Source organism: Thalassophryne amazonica, chromosome 13 (genome assembly GCF_902500255.1).
Source record: "Thalassophryne amazonica chromosome 13, fThaAma1.1, whole genome shotgun sequence".
Taxonomy (NCBI): Eukaryota; Metazoa; Chordata; class Actinopteri; order Batrachoidiformes; family Batrachoididae; genus Thalassophryne; species Thalassophryne amazonica.
Window position 1 is genome coordinate 34,495,391 of NC_047115.1, and position 22,188 is coordinate 34,517,578.

At 44.7% G+C, this 22,188-nt stretch overlaps 1 protein-coding gene across 5 annotated transcripts in view; it reads right to left on the reverse strand.

Annotated features, from left to right (window-relative positions):
- kcnma1a (potassium large conductance calcium-activated channel, subfamily M, alpha member 1a) overlaps positions 1-22,188 on the reverse strand; it is a 461,512-nt gene that overhangs the window by 153,771 nt on the left and 285,553 nt on the right. For all 5 annotated transcript variants that reach the window (XM_034184484.1, XM_034184486.1, XM_034184483.1 and 2 more), the window contains exon 9: positions 12,770-12,861. In XM_034184484.1, the coding sequence (XP_034040375.1) occupies positions 12,770-12,861 (92 nt within the window). The remainder of the gene's footprint in view (positions 1-12,769; positions 12,862-22,188) is intronic.

The following is a 22,188-nucleotide window of genomic DNA, read 5'->3' on the forward strand; positions in this document are numbered from 1 at the left end:
TGTCTGTAGACCTCCGGGACAGGATTGTCTCGGGGCATAAATCTGGGGAAGGGTACAGAAGCATTTCTGCTGCTTTGAAGGTCCCAATGAACACAGTGACCTCCATCATCCGTAAATGAAAGAATTTCCTATCCATCAGGACTCTTCCTAGAGCTGGCCGCCTGTCTAAACTGAGTGATCGAACAAGAAGGGCCTTAGTCAGGGAGGTAACCAAGAACCCAATGGTCACTCCATCAGAGCTCCAGCATTCCTCTGTGGAGAGAGGAGAACCTTCCAGAAGGACAATCATCTCTGCAGCAATGTATGTATGTAAGTATCTATCTGTATGGTAGAGCGCCCAGACGGAAGCCACTCGTTAGTAAAAGGCACATGGCAGCCCCTGATGGAGCTTGAGAGGTGCTGCAAAGATTAATGGGCAAAACTGCCCAAAGATAGGAGCTAGTGGCATCATATTCAAGAAGACTTGAGGCTGTAATGCTGCATCAACAAAGTATTGAGCAAAGGGTGTGAATAGTTACGTACATATGATTTCTTAGTTTTTTTATTTTTAATAAATGTACATAAATTTAAATAAAAAACAAACTTTTTTATTGTTGTCATTATGGAGTAGAATTTTGAGGGGAAAAAAATTAATTTACTCCATTTTGGAATAAGGCTGTAACATAACAGTGTGGAAAAAGTGAAGTGCTGTGAATACTTTCTGGATGCACCGTATATTTGCAAGTAAAATAGTGGAAATATGAAAAAAATAAATACATGCTGCAATTTTATGGAACAAAACTCCATCCAATATCGAAAAAGCTTTGTCTCCTAAAACTATTACCATTATGAGGAATAGGTCAACAATTTTCCATCTCTGGACCTCTGGTGTGTAATACACTTTAGTTCCATTTTTGTGTTATTTAAATTTAGTTCTTACTTTAAATTCGTGGCAATTTCACTGTAACGAACATCAGGAATGAATACAAATGGTTGTAGTCAATTACAAACTATATAAAGTTAAATGTTTGCTTTTAATAACTCAAATCTACAGTTAACTTTGTAATACCCTGGAAACATGGTAAAGAATGGTTTACCATAACAAAATGTGTGTTCATGCTGGATAGTGGAGGAGTGTCTGCGTTCGCTCGCCTTAAGTTGCCCTCACAGCACACTGTGAAATGTGTATGTCAGGGTTCAGGCAGGGTTGAAGCCAGTTTCTGTGCCAGCCCCTTTGTTCATCTTGGAACTAATGGAAACCATGGAGTCATAATGGAAACCACAGAGCCCTACGCGCTGTGGGCGCCAACAAAATACAACTCTTGTCATTATTATATCAGCATATACACGTTGAGTGCTGTCACTGCACTCAAGGGTGTATGCTACACTGCACAGAGGACTATATGCAGCACTACCATGAAACAGAAACTCTGTATGGATCCAATTGCTGCCTTACGAAAGTAATCCTCAAGGTCTGTTTCAGCTGACAGCATCAAGGCAGAAAAATTGAATAAGAGCTACATTTAAAGTAGTTCATAATGCATTATGACCTCATTGTTTGCAAGATTTGTAATCAGTTGAATACTTGCAATCTTCTAATCTCATTTCCATGATGCTTTTTTTTGCACTGACAACTACTAAATGATAATGTGCTGAATGCCGATTACAATCATAAACCCACATGACAAACCTGTTTTGTGTTTGTGTCAGATCCTGAACATGTAAACAACAAGCATGCATACTGTGCCTAAATGATAATGGAAAGAGCATGGTGCCATTTAAGGTCTGTATGTTTGGTGGCTATGTTCTGATTGTTAACTCAAACAAAAGTTAAAATTGCACACTCCATTAGATCAGATTAACAAAAAAATGTTAGCTTAAATGACCAATATTTCATCAAAACGTCTGGCACGTCACAGGTCAAACATAAATGTTCAAATCTGAGTTCACCACTTAATCATTAAACAACACAGAAAAACTACACAAGAACCCATCATACAGTTGTGTTCAAACGTTTACATACCCTGGCAGAATTTGTGATTTTTTTTTTTTTTTGGCCATTTTTCAGAGAATATTAATGATAACACAAAACTTTATCAGTTATGGTTAGTGATGTGTGAAGCCATTTACTGTCAAACAGCTGTGTTTACTCCTTTTAAATCATAATGACAACAGAAACTGCCCAAATGACCCAGATCAAAACTTTATGGAAATTTTGGCCCGTTAACATGCACACAAGTTGACACAAATGGGTCTGAATGGCTACAAAAGGTACCCATCCTCACCTGTGATCTGTTTGCTTGTCATCTGTGTGTGTGTGTGTGTGTGTGTGTGTGTGTGTGTGTGTGTGTGTGTGTGTGTGTGTGTGTGTGTGTGTGTGTGTGTGTGTGTGTGTGTGTGTGTGTGTGTGTGTGTGTGTGTGTATAAAAGGTTGGTGAGTTTCTCGGTTGCTGACAGGTTTCTCGTCATCTTCCATCTGGTGCTGCAGTGACATTTCTGGATTGTGAGTCATAGGGAAAGCAAAATAATTGCCAAAGAAAAGGTAATTGAACTGTATAAAACAGGAAAGGGATATAAAAAGATATCCAAGGGACTGAGAATGCCCATCAGCAGTGTTCAAACTCTAATTAATCAATCAATCAATCAACTTTTTTCTTATATAGCGCCAAATCACAACAAACAGTTGCCCCAAGGCGCTCCATATTGCAAGGCAAGGCCATACAATAACCATGAAAAACCCCAACGGTCAAAACGACCCCCTATGAGCAAGCACTTGGCCACAGTGGGAAGGAAAAACTCCCTTTTACAGGAAGAAACCTCCAGCAGAACCAGGCTCAGGGAGGGGCAGTCTTCTGCTGAGACTGGTTGGGGCTGAGGGAAAGAACCAGGAGAAAGACATGCCAAGAAGGGGGGCAGAGATCGATCACTAATGATTAAATGCAGAGTGATGCACACGGAGCAAAAAAAGAAAGAAACAGTGCATCATGGGAACCCCCCCACAGTCTACGTCTAAAGCAACATAACCAAGGGATGGTCCAGGGTCACCCGATCCAGCCCTAACTATAAGCCTTAGCGAAAAGGAAAGTTTTAAGCCTAATCTTAAAAGTAGAGAGGGTATCTGTCTCCCTGATCTGAATTGGGAGCTGGTTCCACAGGAGAGGAGCCTGGAAGCTGAAGGCTCTGCCTCCCATTCTACTCTTACAAACCCTAGGAACTACAAGTAAGCCCGCAGTCTGAGAGCGAAGCGCTCTAATGGGGTAATATGGTACTACGAGGTCCCTAAGATAAGATGGGACCTGATTATTCAAAACCTTATAAGTAAGAAGAAGAATTTTAAATTCTATTCTAGAATTAACAGGAAGCCAATGAAGAGAGGCCAACACGGGTGAGATATGCTCTCTCCTGCTAGTCCCCGTCAGTACTCTAGCTGCAGCATTCTGAACCAACTGAAGGCTTTTTAGGGAACTTTTTGGACAACCTGATAATAATGAATTACAATAGTCCAGCCTAGAGGAAATAAATGCATGAATTAGTTTTTCAGCATCACTCTGAGACAAGACCTTTCTGATTTTAGAGATATTGCGTAAATGCAAAAAGGCAGTCCTACATATTTGTTTAATATACGCTTTGAATGACATATCCTGATCAAAAATAACTCCAAGATTTCTCACAGTATTACCAGAGATCAGGGAAATGCCATCCAGAGTAACGATCTGGTTAGACACCATGCTTCTAAGATTTGTGGGGCCAAGTACAATAACTTCAGTTTTATCTGAGTTTAAAAGCAGGAAATTAGAGGTCATCCATGTCTTTATGTCTGTAAGACAATCCTGCAGTTTAGCTAATTGGTGTGTATCCTCTGGCTTCATGGATAGATAAAGCTGGGTATCATCTGCGTAACAATGAAAATTTAAGCAATACCGTCTAATAACACTGCCCAAGGGAAGCATGTATAAAGTGAATAAAATTGGTCCTAGCACAGAACCTTGTGGAACTCCATAATTAACTTTAGTCTGTGAAGAAGATTCCCCATTTACATGAACAAACTGTAATCTATTAGACAAATATGATTCAAACCACCGCAGCGCAGTGCCTTTAATACCTATGACATGCTCTAATCTCTGTAATAAAATTTTATGGTCAACAGTATCAAAAGCAGCACTGAGGTCCAACAGAACAAGCACAGAGATAAGTCCACTGTCCGAAGCCATAAGAAGATCATTTGTAACCTTCACTAATGCTGTTTCTGTACTATGATGAATTCTAAAACCTGACTGAAACTCTTCAAATAGACCATTCCTCTGCAGGTGATCAGTTAGCTGTTTTACAACTACCCTCTCAAGAATCTTTGAGAGAAAAGGAAGGTTGGAGATTGGCCTATAATTAGCTAAGATAGCTGGGTCAAGTGATGGCTTTTTAAGTAATGGTTTAATTACTGCCACCTTAAAGGCCTGTGGTACATAACCAACTAACAAAGATAGATTGATCATATTTAAGATTGAAGCATTAAATAATGGTAGGACTTCCTTGAGCAGCCTGGCAAGAATGGGGTCTAATAAGCATGTTGATGGTTTTGGATGAAGTAACTAATGAAAATAACTCAGACAGAACAATCGGAGAGAAAGAGTCTAACCAAAATACCGGCATCACTGAAAGCAGCCAAAGATAACGATACATCTTTGGGATGGTTATGAGTAATTTTTTCTCTAATAGTCAAAATTTTGTTAGCAAAGAAAGTCATGAAGTCATCACTAGTTAAAGTTAATGGAATACTCAGCTCAATAGAGCTCTGACTCTTTGTCAGCCTGGCTACAGTGCTGAAAAGAAACCTGGGGTTGTTCTTATTTTCTTCAATTAGTGATGAGTAGAAAGATGTCCTAGCTTCACGGAGGGCTTTCTTATAGAGCAACAAACTCTTTTTCCAGGCTAAGTGAAGATCTTCTAAATTAGTGAGACGCCATTTCCTCTCCAACTTACGGTTATCTGCTTTAAGCTACGAATTTGTGAGTTATACCACGGAGTCAGACACTTCTGATTTAAAGCTCTCTTTTTCAGAGGAGCTACAGCATCCAAAGTTGTCTTCAATGAGGATGTAAAACTATTGACGAGATACTCTAGCTCCCTTACAGAGTTTAGGTAGCTACTCTGCTCTGTGTTGGTATATGACATTAGAGAACATAAAGAAGGAATCATATCCTTAAACCTAGTTACAGCGCTTTCTGAAAGACTTCTAGTGTAATGAAACTTATTCCCCACTGCAGGGTAGTCCATCAGGGTAAATGTAAATGTTATTACAAAATGATCAGACAGAAGGGAGTTTTCAGGGAATACTGTTAAGTCTTCTATTTCCGTACCATAAGTCAGAACAAGATCTAAAATATGATTAAAGTGGTGGGTGGACTCATTTACTTTTTGAGCAAAGCCGATAGAGTCTAATAATAGATTAAATGCAGTGTTGAGGCTGTCATTCTCAGCATCTGTGTGGATGTTAAAATCGCCCACTATAATTATCCTACCTGAGCTAAGCACTAAGTCAGATAAAAGGTCTGAAAATTCACAGAGAAACTCACAGTAACGACCAGGTGGACGATAGATAATAACAAATAAAACTGGTTTTTGGGACTTCCAATTTGGATGGACAAGACTAAGGGACAAGCTTTCAAATGAATTAAAGCTCTGTCTAGGTTTTTGATTAATTAATAAGCTGGAATGGAAGATTGCTGCTAATCCTCCGCCCCGGCCCGTGCTACGAGCATTCTGACAGTTAGTGTGACTCGGGGGTGTTGACTCATTTAAACTAACATATTCATCCTGCTGTAACCAAGTTTCTGTTAGGCAGAATAAATCAATACGTTGATCAATTATTATATCATTTACCAACAGGGACTTAGAAGAAAGAGACCTAATGTTTAATAGACCACATTTAACTGTTTAGTCTGTGGTGCAATTGAAGGTGCTATATTATTTTTTCTTTTTGAATTTTTATGCTTAAATAGATTTTTGCTAGTTATTGGTGGTCTGGGAGCAGGCACCGTCTCTACGGGGATGGGGTAATAAGGGGATGGCAGGGGGAGAGAAGCTGCAGAGAGGTGTATAAGACCACAGCTCTGCCTCCTGGTCCCAACGCTAGACAGGCACAGTTTGGAGGATCCAAAAAAATTGGCCAGATTTCTAGAAATGAGAGCTGCTCCCTCTAAAGTGGGATGGATGCCGTCTCTCCTAACAAGACCAGGTTTTCCCCAGAAGCTTTGCCAATTATCAATGAAGCCCACCTCATTTTTTGGACACCACTCAGACAGCCAGCAATTCAAGGAGAACATGCGGCTAAACATGTCACTCCCGGTCTGATTGGGGAGGGGCCCAGAGAAAACAACAGAGTCCGACATTGTTTTTGCAAAGTTGCACACCGATTTAATGTTAATTTTAGTGACCTCCGATTGGCGTAACCGAGTGTCATTACTGCCGACGTGAATTACAATCTTACCAAATTTACGCTTAGCGTTAGCCAGCAATTTCAAATGTCCTTCGATGTCGCCTGCTCTGGCCCCCGGAAGACAATTGACAATGGTTGCTGGTGTCGCTAACTTCACATTTCTCAAAACAGAGTCGCCAATAACCAGAGTTTGATCCTCGGCGGGTGTGTCGTCGAGTGGGGAAAAACGGTTAGAGATGTGAACGGGTTGATGGTGTACACGGGGCTTCTGTTTAGGGCTACGCTTCCTCCTCACAGTCACCCAGTCAGCCTGCTTTCCCGACTGCACGGGATCTGCCAGGGGGAACTAACGGCGGCTAAGCTACCTTGGTCCGCACCAACTACAGGGGCCTGGCTAGCTGTAGAATTTTCCACGGTGCGGAGCCGAGCCTCCACTTCGCCCAGCCTGGCCTCCAAAGCTACGAATAAGCTGCACTTATTACAAGTACCGTTACTGCTAAAGGAGGCCGAGGAATAACTAAACATTTCACACCCAGAGCAGAAAAGTGCGGGAGAGACAGGAGAAGCCGCCATGCTAAATCGGCTAAGAGCTAGTAGCTACGCTAAGCTAGCGGATTCCCAAAAACACACAAAGTGAATAATGTGCAAATAATCCAGAGGTGATTCAGCAGAAGGAGTGCCCCAATCAAGGCACCAAACAGGCCATGAAGCAGCACAGGCAACGCACGACAACGGTGCTAAAATAAAATAAAAAAAATAAATAAATAAATTAAAAAAAAAAATAAAAAATAAAAACGAAAGCGTTAGCAAGCTAGTTAGCCTGCCAACGCTAATGAAAGTTAGCTGATAAAAGTGCTCCGTCGCGATGTTTCGACCGTTAGAGGTCTTCCTTAGGCGTTGGAGCACAGCAAAAAGTTAAAAAAAATTAAAAAGTAAAAAGTAAAAAAGTCTTGAAAAAGACTGTTAGTTCAAGTCCAAAGCAGCAGATAGTAGTCTCTGTGTAAACAGTCCCAACAGAGAGCCCTCCACAGTGATATCCTGAGTATGGAAAAATGATAAGAAGTGATAAATGAGGGATTCTGTTGGAACCAAACCACAGTCAGGTAGACTGACAAAAATCTCAGCAACAACTGCCAACAAAACTGTTTGGGATGCAAAGAAAAACCCACAAATAACTTCAGCTCAAATACAGGTGTCGCTGTTTCAATATGCACAATAAGGAGGCGCTTAAAAAAATGGGCTTCATGGTCGAGTCACCAGAAGAAAGCCATTACTACGCAAATGCCACAAAGTATCCTGCTTACAATATGCCAAACAGCACAGAGAACAAAGTCATTTGGAGTGATGAGACCAAAACTGAACTTTTTGGCCACAACCATAAATGTTACATTTGGAGAGGATTCAACTAGGCCTATGATGAAACGTACACCCTTCCTACTGTGAAGCACGGAGGTGGACTGTTGATGTTTTGGGGATGTGTGAGCTACAAAGGCAAAGGAAACTTGGTCAAAATTGATGGCAGGATGAATGCAGCATGTCATCAGAAAATACTGGAGGAAAATTTGCACTCATCAGCCCGGAAGCTGCGCATGGGACGTACTTGGACGTTCCAACATGACAACGATCCAAAAACAAGGCCAAGTCGACCTGTCATAGCAACAGCAGAATAAAGTGAAGGTTCTGGAGTGGCCATCTCAGTCTCCTGACCGCAATATCATTGAGCATCTCTGGGGAGATCTCAAACATGCAGTTCATGCAAGACAGCCCAGGAATTTACAGGAACTGGAGGCTTTTGCCAAGAATGGGCAGCTTTACCATCAGAGAAAATAGATAGCCTTGTCCACAACTACCACAAAATACTCAAATCTGATTGCTGTCAAATGGAGCAATACATGGTATTAAGAACTGGGGTATGTAAACTTTTAATCATGGTTATTTGGGTATTTTCTGATGTTATTACAATTTAAAAAGAGGAAACACAGTTGTTTGACAATAAATTGCTTCCCACAACCACTAACCATGAGTGGAAAAAAGGGTTTCCGTGTATCATTCATATTCTCTGAAAAATGGCAAAAAAAAATAAAAATAAAAAAAATCTAAAATTCTGTCAGGGTATGTAAACATTTGACCACAAATGTAGAACTGCTGAACCTACATAAGACTCAATATAAATATACAGCAGTCTTCAGAATAATAGTAGTGCTATGTGACTAAAAAGATTAATCCAGGTTTTGAGTATATTTCTTATTGTTACATGGGAAACAAGGTACCAGTAGATTCAATAGATTCTCACAAATCCAACAAGACCAAGCATTCATGATATGCACACTCTTAAGGCTAAGAAATTGGGTTATTAGTAAAAAAAAAAAAGTAGAAAAGGGGGTGTTCACAATAATAGTAGTGTGGCATTCAGTCAGTGAGTTTGTCAATTTGGTGGAACAAACAGGTGTGAATCAGGTGTCCCCTATTTAAGGATGAAGCCAGCACCTGTTGAACATGCTTTTCTCTTTGAAAGCCTGAGGAAAATGGGACGTTCAAGACAATGTTCAGAAGAACAGCGTAGTTGGATTAAAAAAGTTGAATGGAGAGGGGAAAACTTATACGCAGGTGCAAAAAATTATAGGCTGTTCATCTACAATGACCTCCAATGCTTTAAAATGGACAAAAAAAACCAGAGACGTGTGGAAGAAAACGGGAAACAACCATCAAAATGGATAGAAGAATAACCAGAATGGCAAAGGCTCACCCATTGATCAGCTCCAGGATGATCAAAGACAGTCTGGAGTTACCTGTAAGTGCTGTGACAGTTAGAAGACGCCTGTGTGAAGCTAAGTTATGTGCAAGAATCCCCCGCAAAGTCCCTCTGTTAAATAAAAGATGTGCAGAAGAGGTTACAATTTGCCAAAGAACACATCAACTGGCCTAAAGAGAAATGAAGGAATATTCTGTGGACTGATGAGAGTAAAATTGTTCTTTTTGGGTCCAAGGGTTGCAGACAGTTTGTGAGACGACTCCCAAACTCTGAATTCAAGCCACAGTTCACAGTGAAGACAGTGAAGCATGGTGGTGCAAGCATGATGATATGGGCATGTTTCTCCTACTATGGTTTTGGGCCTATATATCGCATACCAGGTATCACGGATCAGTTTGGATATGTCAAAATACTTGAAGAGGTCATGTTGCCTTATGCTGAAGAGGACATGCCCTTGGAATGGGTGTTTCAACAAGACAATGACCCCCAGCACACTAGTAAACAAGCAAAATCTTGGTTCCAAACCAACAAAATTAATGCCTCGCAGATGTGAAGAAATCATGAAAAACTGTGGTTATACAACTAAATACTAATTTAGTGATTCACAGGATTGCATCAACAGCACATGCTACTATTATTGTGAACACCCCCTTTTCTACTTTTTTTTTTTTTTTTACTAATAGCCCAATTTCATAGCCTTAAGAGTATGCATATCATGAATGCTTGGTCTTGTTGGATTTGTGAGAATCTACTGAATCTACTGGTACCTTGTTTCCCATGTAACAATAAGAAATATACTCAAAACCTGGATTAATCTTTTTAGTCACATAGCACTACTATTATTCTGAACACTACTGTAAATTCAAGAAACGCCAAACAGGGCAAAAAAAAAAAACAGTCCATACTGAAATCATACAACATAAACCCTGAAGAGTTGGTAAGACACATCAAAGTACAGAACAGCATACACCAGAGGATAAAATGCAATACAAAAATGGACACGTATCCAACTGTCTTAGAACAGCAGCCTAACCAAATCTGACAGCACATCATGTTGACTCTGATACAATATTTAAAACACAGGTTTCAAAGCCATGCTTTGACCTATCCATTAGTAATTTTCAGTCCTTGTCAAAAGTTCTGACACCATCCCCAGCTTCACATTCTATCTATTCCTTAATTTTGGTTTTACTTTCCTATTCTGCTGTAGATTTGGTCTCAAATTATGATGTCTTCCTTTTTATGTGGATTCTGGAACAATGTTCATAATATAGGCATTGTGAAGATTCCTTTATGTTTCAAAACAGCATTTCAAATTTACAGGCATTTTGGCACCATCACCAGCTACCCATTCTTTCTATTCTTTAATTCTGGCTTTACATTTCTGTTCAGGTGTATATTTTTGTCATATTTACCCACATTCTGGACATGATGTTTCTTCCTGCAGCTGCCCGTTTTACCCTGCTTGTTAACTGACACTAACGTAATGGCTGGAGCAGACATGCTTATGCAATATTACACAGGCAAAACAAAGCTGCTTTTGCAATTGAATGGATGCATCAAAGTTCATCACAAACTAATCAGTTCACTCTCCTTACCCAGGCTTTACAATTTGGTGTTTTGTTTATTTAATTTTTTTTTGTCTATGGTATAATTCACGACCTCGTCTACATTTTGTTTTCTGTCCAAATTCTACACTGTTACCAGCGGAGGGAATTGAGACTTTTCTAGGTTCAGTAGGTCTGTGATGTCTTTCTGTAAACCCTAAAGATGAGTTTTGTTGAAACACTGATCATTTAAGTGAACTTTTTATTTTTCATCTGAGCTCAGAGTGTACACTTTGAACTTTGTTTCAAGTTACTAAGACCAACACCTCAACAAACAGGTGTGCAGATTCACATTAAAGATTTTCTTCAGATTGTTACCCTATACATGCACTGTATATGTTTCCAGAAAGAGAGAGCGTGTGGAGAAAGAAAATAAAGTGTCTGGTAGAAACATTCCCCATTTTGACAAGAGCTTCTCTCAACACTCATCTTTGAGTCCTGGCTGAGGTCAGTGGCCAAACATAACATTTCATCAATCCAACTTCAGGCAAATATCAATTTTCTAATGCGTCTTTCTCCAGCTCACTTGAGCATCAACGCCACTGAATGTACACTTGACTGTGAAAGTGATAGGTGTCATATCAAACTACAGGAACAGAGTGAGAAGAGTGAAGACAGCATAATAACAGATGTTGAGTGATATAGGAAAGAATGAGAGGAAAAAGAGATAGAAGAAGTTTGGAGTAGAATAAATCTGTGTGCTGAATGTCAGGAGGGTTTGAGCCATGGAAGAAGGGGAACGTTTGAGGAAAAGTACTGTGATAACCTGCTGCACACAGTAAAAGCACATATATACATAAATAACAAGAGCCTCTTGAGACATACTCCACCAGTAATACCACCACACAAAAACAAGAACCAGGCAAGCACCAAAGACCACAAGAACCAGGCAAGCACCAAAGACCAAGCAGGCAAAGCAAGCCAAAAGCAATTGAGAGCCTCAGATGGGAACGAGGCATCCAGCATTCAGGGTGGGAGCTGACTGAAGATCAGGGCCAGAGTCATGTCAAGCACTGATGAGGCAATGGTCTAGCGGTGAAAGACATGAGAAAGACTGCCTTTTCATAAGTTGACAATAAATGAAAAAGCCAAGAAAAGACTGCGGGTTGTACACAGCATGCCAGAAATGATGCAGTCAATGAGAAGCAATTTCATAAAACATGCAAAACAAACACAAGCAAAATGAGAGAAGAAATTAAATTATGACCTGCAATAGTCATTGAGACTGATGATACTTGGAAAGCCCAACAATTATAATGCATTTGCAGTTGTTTAGATATATTTATTGTAAATCCTTAAAAAATGGATAGCAGAGGTTTCACAAGTATTTTCTTTTATTTTGTTTGATTAGGTGTTAATTCATTTAGGCAATACTATTAACCTGAATAAATTAATAAAACTGAAAAGCAGGAGAGCTTATAAATACAGCAGGTCATGTTATATTGCAATTCTGTACTGTAGCTGTCATGAAAACTCTATTATCCAAATTAAAGAGCAGTACAGGATGTTTTAAGGCAGACAAAGAAAGAAAATGAACAGCACACAAATGATTTCAGGACAGCATAGCAAGAAGGACAGTAAAAGACTGATGTAGAAAATGCAGAGAAAGAAAACAAGACAGTGACACAGTGAGATTATAGGAGCATGGACACGTGTCTCCTAATGGCCAAGGTCTCCAGTCATGCAGTGTGACTTAAAATTATAATTTAACTTCACTGTTCTGAAAACAGCAAAATTAACTAACCCCCAGTTAACTGTAAACCTCAAGGGGGTGCACTTGAGTCACACAACCACACCTTGACTGGATTTCAACTTACTTTCTGCCTCGTGTTGAGTTATAACTCCCTCCGTATTTCTTCCGATTAAGGATGAGAGCAGCAATTTCTGGCACGTAGCGAGCAAACATGGCCTACATGCGTGGAACAGAAAACAGAAAAAGGCATGCAGAGAGGGTTCTACTGCACACAGAAAAACAGTAGAACCATCTGGAATACTTACTTTCTCCCATTAACCGCACTATAGGAACCACCATATTTCTTGCGGTTTCCTATTAACTCTATGATTTCAGGGACGTAGCTGGCAAACATGGCCTAGAAGATAAAAGACACAAGAAGAGTCTAAAAAAAGGAGATGATTCCGCAGTGTGGGTGTTGGAGAAACTGGTGCATAAATCCAGATTTCTGATGAAAGAAAAATAGTACTGTGCCCTGTAAATCATCAAGCAATTCTCTCTCATAATTCTTAGAAGATAGGTTGACATTATGAGAAATTAAAGAGAGAGAAAGATGAAAAGTTGTTGAGAAAAAAACAGCCCCAGTTTTTAAATATTAACATTTTGGAGCAGGTTCCACCAGTGGGAAAGAATTTTGTCACGGATGATAAATAGCGAGTCTTTGATTACATCCAAAATGTCTATAGATAGCAGAATCTTCATAACCAAAAAAATAAATAAAAAAAATCTATGTGCCATGTTTTGTCCAACAAACACAAATGACCTGGCAGGGTGATCTGAATAGGCCCACCTGATGGTCCACAGCTGCAAAACACATTAAGACTCATTTGTTGGGCTGAAAAATGAGCTGGATGCATTTTGCAAAGCTTCACAGCCTGTTAATTTTGCACAGGTTCCTGTATGAGATCACATACCATCAAACTAACAATACACTTATCAAAAGGCCCCTTCACACATAACACAATTGAAGCTGACTGACGCACGAAGGAAGAAATGCATGCCACTCGTGAATAATCAGAGCCACCTCAAACGCCTCATACAGCTGTCACCACAACCATTCGCGTAGAGCAGCAGCCAAAAGATAGCGAGTGCCCATTGGACCCCTGTCTCAGCTTGTGTCGGCCAAATTCCAGGTGCCACACATGAACATCCAACACTGCTCACTGGGCACTTAGAAAAGGCGGGCTATTTGCACTCACGGCATGGGAATAGAGAGTAGATGACCACAATCAAGCTGTCTGTGAAAATTGTCTAAGTGCAACATGAGTGTGGTGTTACCAAGCAATACACATGGGTATGACTGTGCTGAACTCCCCCCCCATACACACACAAAGGGCTTGTGGAGTGTGTCGTCATCTTCTCCCCCACACACAAATGGCTTGTGGAGTGTGTTTTCCCACCCCACCCCAACACATCACACACACACCATGAATCCTACACTGTCAGTTGTGGCTGAGGGTCCCGGAGTCCGGTCGCTGTCCAGCGCAGTGCGCTGCTGGAACAGCTGACTGCTGTATACTCAACTCAGCTGGTAAACACACAATGCATGTGTGGGTGGGCGCTCATGCCCTCATGACATGCTGATAATTACGTGCAGACACGATCACATGAGGAACGGCCAGCATCTGAGCACGCGGCACGGTGTGAAATTAATGAGCCAGCCGGGCAGGCTGATGTCACTTCCACCATGTAAATTGTAGTTTACATGACAGACAGAAAGAGTGGAAATTAAATTAAACAAATAAGGGTAAAGGCATTAATGTGTGATTGCTTTGCTCATATTCAGCGTCTGTCTGCTGAAAGTCGTGTCAGCACACTGCAACACTGGTGAATATCGTGCCATGCAGAAAATCACCATGAGGTGCGTGTAACTCTGGGATTTCCCCACATTGTAATAATTAAAACACATATCACATTTACAATGCGGTCACCAATGGATCACTGCGCACTGGACACGCCATGCCGACTGATGTGTTCATGACACGGGAGCTGGCTCTTCATGAGACAAGAGCCTGGCTGATATTTTAATGAGACGAGCGCATCAGGTAATTCATGTAAAAAACAATGGGGAGAACAGTAATCCACATCATTTCAGTACTTCTTTTTGTACATATAGGCGGGGGCTATGTCCACTCTTTATAACAGGAATTAAGTATTCTAAATTCTGGTGTGTTTTTTTTTTTTTCTCCCCTGCTGTGTGCATGACGTTCCACATGCTCACACTGGGTTCGTGCATGCAAACACGAGCGTGCACAAAACCGTCACCGTGGTATCATACACATCTGTCCGACCGTGTGTCCATCCTGACAGCAGGTGGAATGTTCCGCGGTTCCCCATTTCATTTTTGTTCGCAAATTTTCGGCCAGTTTTTGCTTCTTTCACCCAATTTCGTGTTATGTGTGAAGGGGCCCTACGTTTTTGCCACTTAATGTTGATGTCCTGTTCCCCCTGCACAAATTTACCAAGAACTGCCGTTGCCCCAGTAAAAATTTACATCACACCTGGAAAGTGGACCTACGCATTACCACCAATTGTTGGGAAAGTGTAGTGACACGGACCCACAACAGGGGGCGTAAATGAACGGACAATAGAGGAGGTTAAATGTGAACACTTTACTGTTGTGAATGTCACAACCACACACAGCAGATTATAGAATAGATACAAGTCAATGAATGAAGGTGTCGTGTGGGCAGGCTCGACGATAGGAGACGTCCGTCTGGAGATGAAGCGGAACCACACGATTTCCACCGCCACCGAACCCGAAGGATACTGGAGCCGCCAAGTCCCGAAGTCCCCAGGTGGCCACCGTCTCAGCGTGTCGGATCTGGTACTGCTGTCAAAGAAGTCGATATCTCGGCGACGTGGTGGAGGTGTCATCCTGCTTTTATCCAGGGTGAACTGCAGATGATCGGTGACAGCTGTCATAGTTGATGAGTGACAGCTGTCACCTCGGCTGTTCCTGTAAGGCGGCAGCGCCCCCTCGTGCCTGAAGTCCGCACTTCAGGCAGGGCGCCCTCTGGTGGTGGGCCAGCAGTACCTCCTCTTCTGGCGGCCCACACAACAGGACCCCCCCCTCAACGGGCGCCTCCTGGCGCCCGACCAGGCTTGTCCGGGTGGCATCGGTAAAATTCGACCAGGAGGGCCGGGTCCAGGATGAAGCTCCTCTTCACCCAGGAGCGTTCTTCGGGTCCGTACCCCTCCCAGTCCACCAAATATTGGAAGCCCCGGCCCATTCGACGGACATCCAAGAGCCGGCGTACTGTCCAAGCTGGCTCCCCGTCGATGATACGGGCAGGAGGCGGCGCCGGACCGGGAGTACAGAGGGGTGAGGTGTGATGCGGTTTCAACCGAGACACATGAAAGACTGGATGGATCCGCAGTGAGGCCGGGAGTTGGAGCCTCACTGCGGTGGGACTGAGGACCTTGAGGATCCAGAATGGCCCGATATAGCGGTCCTTTAATTTTGGGGAAGCCACCTGGAGAGGTATGTCCCGTGTGGATAGCCATACCTCCTGCCCGGGCTGATATGCGGGAGCCGGGGACCGTCGACGGTCTGCATGGGCCTTTGCCCTCATCCGGGCCCTCAACAAGGCTGAACGGGCGGTGCGCCACACCCGACGGCATCTCCGCAGGTGGGCCTGGACCGAGGGCACACCGACCTCTCCCTCCACCACAGGAAACAAAGGGGGCTGGTACCCCAGACACACCTCGAACGGGGAGAGGCCGGTGGCAGAGGACACTTGGCTGTTATGCGCGTACTCGATCCAGGCCAGGTGTTCACTCCAAGCCGTCGGGTGTGCGGATGTCGTACATCGCAGGGCCTGCTCCAGCTCTTGATTGGCCCGTTCAGCCTGTCCGTTAGTCTGAGGGTGATACCCAGACGAGAGGCTCACGCTGGCCCCCAGTTCCCGGCAGAAACTTCTCCACACCTGCGAGGAAAACTGGGGACCGCGATCCGAGACGATGTCTGTTGGTATCCCATGCAGACGGACGACATGGTGGACCAGGAGATCCGCTGTCTCCTGGGCCGATGGGAGCTTCGGGAGGGCCACGAAGTGGGCCACCTTGGAGAACCGGTCCACTATCGTGAGGATGGCGGGAGGCCCGTGACGAAATCCAGACCGATGTGGGACCAGGGGCGATGAGGCACAGGAAGCGGCTGAAAGAGTCCCTGTGCCTTCTGGTGGTCCGCCTTGCCCCTGGCGCAGGTGGTGCAGGCCTGGATATAAGCCCGGACGTCAGCCTCCAGAGACGCCCACCAGAAGCGCTGCTGGACCACTGCCACGGTCCTACGCACCCCTGGGTGGCAGGAGAGCTTGGACCCGTGACAGAAGTCCAGGACGGCAGCCCTGGCTTCTGGTGGGACGTATAGTCTATTTTTCGGCCCTGTTCCGGGTCCGGGCTCCGTGCCAGGGCCTCCCGGACGGTCTTCTCCACGTCCCAGGTAAGGGTAGCCACGATAGTGGACTCCGGTACGATGGGTTCCGGTGGATCCGACAGCTCGGTCTTGACTTCATGTTCATGCACCCGGGACAGGGCATCCGACCTCTGGTTTTTGGTCCCGGGGCGGTAGGTGATCCGGAAGTCAAAACGGCCGAAGAACAGTGACCAGCGGGCTTGCCTGGGGTTCAGTCGCTTGGCGGTCCTGATATACTCCAGGTTCCGGTGGTCAGGAAAAACTGTGAAAGGCACTGACGCCCCCTCCAGCAGGTGTCTCCACTCCTCAAGAGCCTCTTTCACCGCAAGGAGCTCTCGATTGCCCACGTCATAGTTCCGCTCTGCTGGGGTCAACCTGCGGGAGAAATAGGCACACAAAGAACCTTATCGGTCTCTCCGCTCTGGGATAGCACGGCTCCTATCCCTGAGTCAGAGGCGTCCACTTCAACCACAAACTGGCGACTGGGATCGGGCTGCACCAAGACGGGTGCAGTCAAGAAGCGCTGTTTCAACTCCCTGAACGTGGCATCGCACCGATCCGACCAGGTGAAGGGAACTTTTGGTGAGGTCAGGGCTGTCAGGGGGCTAACTACCTGACTATACCCCTTAATGAACCTCCTGTAAAAATTTGCAAAGCCGAGGAACTGTTGCAGCTTCCTACGGCTCGTAGGTTGGGGCCAGTCTCTCACCGCTGCGACCTTGGCCGGATCCGGGGCGACGGAGTTGGAGGAGATGATAAACCCCAGGAAGGACAAAGAGGTGCGGTGAAACTCACACTTCTCGCCCTTCACAAACAGCCGGTTCTCTAACAACCGCTGCAGGACCTGACATACATGCCGTACATGGGTCTCAGGGTCTGGAGAAAAAATGAGTATATCGTCCAGATACACGAAGACGAATCGGTGCAGGAAGTCCCGCAAGACATCATTTACCAAAGTTTGGAACGTCGCAGGGGCGTTTGTGAGGCCGAACGGCATGACCAGGTACTCAAAATGACCTAAGGGGGTGTTGAATGCCGTCTTCCATTCGTCTCCCTTCCGGACCCGAACTAGGTGATATGCGTTCCTAAGATCCAGCTTTGTGAATATTTTGGCTCCATGCAGGGGGGTGAACACCGAATCCAACAAAGGCAACGGGTATCGGTTGCAAACCGTGATCTCGTTCAGCCCCCGGTAATCAATGCATGGACGAAGACCGCCATCTTTCTTGCCCACAAAAAGAAACTTGCTCCCATCGGGGAGGTGGAGTTAGGGATCAGCCCGGCAGCTAAGGAGTCCCGGATGTAGGTCTCCATCGATTCGCGCTCAGGTCGGGAGAGGTTGTACAACCTGCTGGATGGGAACTCCACGCCTGGCATCAAATCGATGGCACAATCGTACGGACGGTGCGGGGGAAGGGTGAGTGCCCGATCCTTGCTAAAAACGTCAGCAAGATCGTGGTACTCAACCGGCACCGCCGACAGATTGGGGGGAACTTTGACCTGCTCCTTAGCCTGGGAACCGGGAGGGACCGAGGATCCCAAACACACCCGATGGCAGGTATCGCTCCACTGTACCACCACCCCGGACGGCCAATCAATCCGGGGATTGTGTTTTAGCATCCAGGGGAACCCCAGAATCACACGGGAGGTAGAGGGGGTCACAAAAAACTCTATCTCCTCCCGATGATTCCCTGACACGACCAGAGTTACTGGTAGCGTCCTGTGTGTGATTAAAGGGAGTAGGGTGCCATCTAGTGCTCGCACTTGCAATGGTGAAGGAAGCGCCACCAGAGGGAGCCCTACCTCCCTGGCCCATCTGCTGTCTAGCAGATTCCCTTCTGACCCTGTGTCTACCAGTGCTGGGGCCTGAAGAGTTAAATCCCCGCTAAGGATTGTAACTGTGAGCCGTGTGGAAATGTGTGTGTGTCCCACGTGAATTTCTCGGCCCACCCTAAGCCCAGTTTCTAGGGGCGGGCGTTGGTGTTTAACCGTTCGGGGCAATCTCTCAATTGGTGCTCAATTGAGCCGCAAACAAAACACGCCCCGCGGGGAAGCCTCCTCTGTCTATTCGGTGGTCTGAATGTGGCCCTGCTCGTGTCCATAGCTTCGTCAGCAGGGGGAGCTGTAGCCACATGGGGCGTAGAGGCCAGGGAGCATGGGAAGGGCGGACCTTTTTCGGACCCGGAAGGAAGAGGGACGGCGCGTGCCCGGCCACACCCTTCGTCTCGTTCCCGACGGCGTTCTTCCAACCGATTGTCTAACCGTATAACAAGATCGATAAGCCCATCTAATTCCCGCGGTTCATCCTTGGCCACCAGGTGCTCCTTCAGGACTGACGACAGTCTGTTTACGAAGGCGGCGCGGAGCGCAGCGTTATTCCAGCCGGACCTCGCAGCCGCGATGCGGAAGTCGACTGCATAAGCGGCTGCGCTCCGGCGTCCCTGTCTCATTGACAGCAGCACAGTTGAAGTGGTCTCTCCCCTGTTAGGGTGATCAAACACGGTTTTGAACTCCCTCACAAACCCAGTGTACGTGTGAAGGAGCCGTGAATTTTCCTCCCAAAGCGCCGTAGCCCAAGCGCGTGCCTCTCCTCGAAGCAGATTAATTACATAAGCTACTTTACTAGCATCTGACGCGTACATGACGGGACGTTGTGCAAAGACGAGCGAACAATGCATGAGAAAGTCCGCGCACGTCTCCACACAACCTCCGTACGGCTCTGGAGGGCTTATGTATGCTTCAGGGGATGGTGGGAGGGGTTGTTGAACAACCACTGGAACATTCATATCCTGCACAGGGTCGGCAGGAGGAGGAGCTGCCGCAGCGCCCTGAGCGCTCGCCGCCACCTGTGCGGAGAGAGCCTCCACCCTGCGGTTCAGGAGGATGTTTTGCTCGGTCATCTGATCCAACCGAGCCGAAAAGGCGGTGAGGATGTGCTGCAGCTCACCAATCATGCCTCCTGCAGACGCCTGCGCTCCCTGCTCTCCCATTGGTCGTTCAACAGCTGGGTGACGCCCCTCGGAGTCCATGACGCTGGCCGAGATATCCTGTTGGAAAGTGTAGTGACACGGACCCACAACAGGGGGCGTAATGAACGGACAATAGAGGAAGTTAAATGTGAACACTTTACTGTTGTGAATGTCACAACCACACACAGCAGATTATAGAATAGATACAAGTCAATGAATGAAGGTGTCGTGTGGGCAGGCTCGACGATAGGAGACGTCCGTCTGGAGATGAACCGGAACCACACGATTTCCACCGCCACCGAACCCGAAGGATACTGGAGCCGCCAAGTCCCGAAGTCCCCAGGTGGCCACCGTCTCAGCGTGTCGGATCTGGTACTGCTGTCAAAGAAGTCAATATCTCGGCGACGTGGTGGAGGTGTCATCCTGCTTTTATCCAGGGTGAAGTGCAGATGATCGGTGACAGGTGTCATAGTTGATGAGTGACAGCTGTCACCTCGGCTGTTCCTGTAAGGCGGCAGCGCCCCCTCGTGCCTGAAGCCCGCACTTCAGGCAGGGCGCCCTCTGGTGGTGGGCCAGCAGTACCTCCTCTTCTGGCGGCCCACACAACAACAATAGTAAAACCAACACACACAAGCTCTCACCTCAGTCACGTTCTGTAAATCCACACAGCTGCAGGCCATCAGTAAGATGACATGTAGCGATAGCTGCTCACATAGGCAATAGAGGCCTTGTAATACAAAATCTGTTCTGGCGCTTATATTTTGTGACAAAACAGCAATTCTTTATGTTGGTATGGATAATGGCAGCCATGGTTACTAAAATATAAGTGACTCACTTCCTCCCAGTGGAAAAATGCTGCAAATCTGATGACTTGAAGATTCATTTCAACTTTAATTTTAAGGTCTAAGTGAAACCATTACGCAGTTAGTATTTCAAGAATACTTGCTGCTGCACACTCTTACCACAGAAAGAAGCTTCCAGTGGGAAGATAAGAGATATTGTTGATGCTCTAAAATCAATGCTGAAAGTTATAGGTGTCCCAAGGTTTTGGCTAATGTGGCACCTATTTTTTAACAGCTGTCTAGAAAGTCACTAATTCTGTACACATTTAAAAAGTACGCTTGAATTCCATTTTTAATATAGACTTTTTCAGAATGTTTTCATTTTCTGTTGTATTATTTGTTGTTTCTTTTATACATTGTCTTGATTGTTTCTTTTCTACCATATTTTCCAGAGTGTAGTCGCACTGGAGTGTAAGTTACATTTATCACTTCATGCAAGAAGAAGCAAAATGATTAAATTGCTGTATTATTTATTTATAAGCAGGGGCGAAGGTAAGCCAGTGTGGTTCGGAACTACCTACTGGTAAAAGACTGAGAGGTGGTACGTAGTTGCGGTAAGAGCAAAGGGCTGCTGTCTGTCAAAACCCACATTCAAAACCAATCAGGACCGCAGTTTCAACATAAATACATCAATCAATGTGTCATCTGAAACACATTTTATTCTTGTCATTGAATGCTTGTAAATCATCTGGAATAATCACTCCGAATTGTCCGTGAAGTGATTTTGATCAGTACTTGTTGGACATTAACACCTGATTGTTATTCACGGTCACTGTCAAAGTTTGGCAGGACGATGTTTGGAGCCAAAAAATCTCCCAAATAAAATGTGTGGCTCTTTCAGGATATTGTGTACATTTATTCCAACATCATAGACCGCAGCTCAGACATTTTCTGTCAGGAGATGATTGACATGACTTTAAAATTGCACTACGTGAATGCATCCCTGTGAAAATCAATCGCACTCTGAAAGGGTGCGCTTGATTTCTCACCACCAGATCGCGGACTGTGGACTATTAGTGGTGTTTGCACTGGGACAAATAACAAATAATAAGACTCCTACAAAATTCAAAATCCATTCTTGTGGCTGGTTTACATGCTGTCACCTCTTATATTACACAGCCTAACGGTGACTCTTTTTAGATGTTGTTTCAGGAAAAAAACAAAAAGGGAATGAAAAAATGTCCAACACTGCAAAAAATAAATAGTGGAGTCAACTTAATGGCCCAGTCACACGGCAATAGTGATTTCTGAACGAAGGGGAAAAAAAAAAAACAAAAACAAAAAACACAGTCACAATTTGACGAGAAAAGGTCGAGGAATGAGCTTTTGACTTTTCCCATCATGGAATATCCTGCGAATCAAGAGCGCAAAAGGGACGAAAGAGGAACAAAACTAAACCGAAGCTAACGCTGATCTTGACGCTTTAAACGAAATGCGCCTGCTGAAGCAGTGTGTGT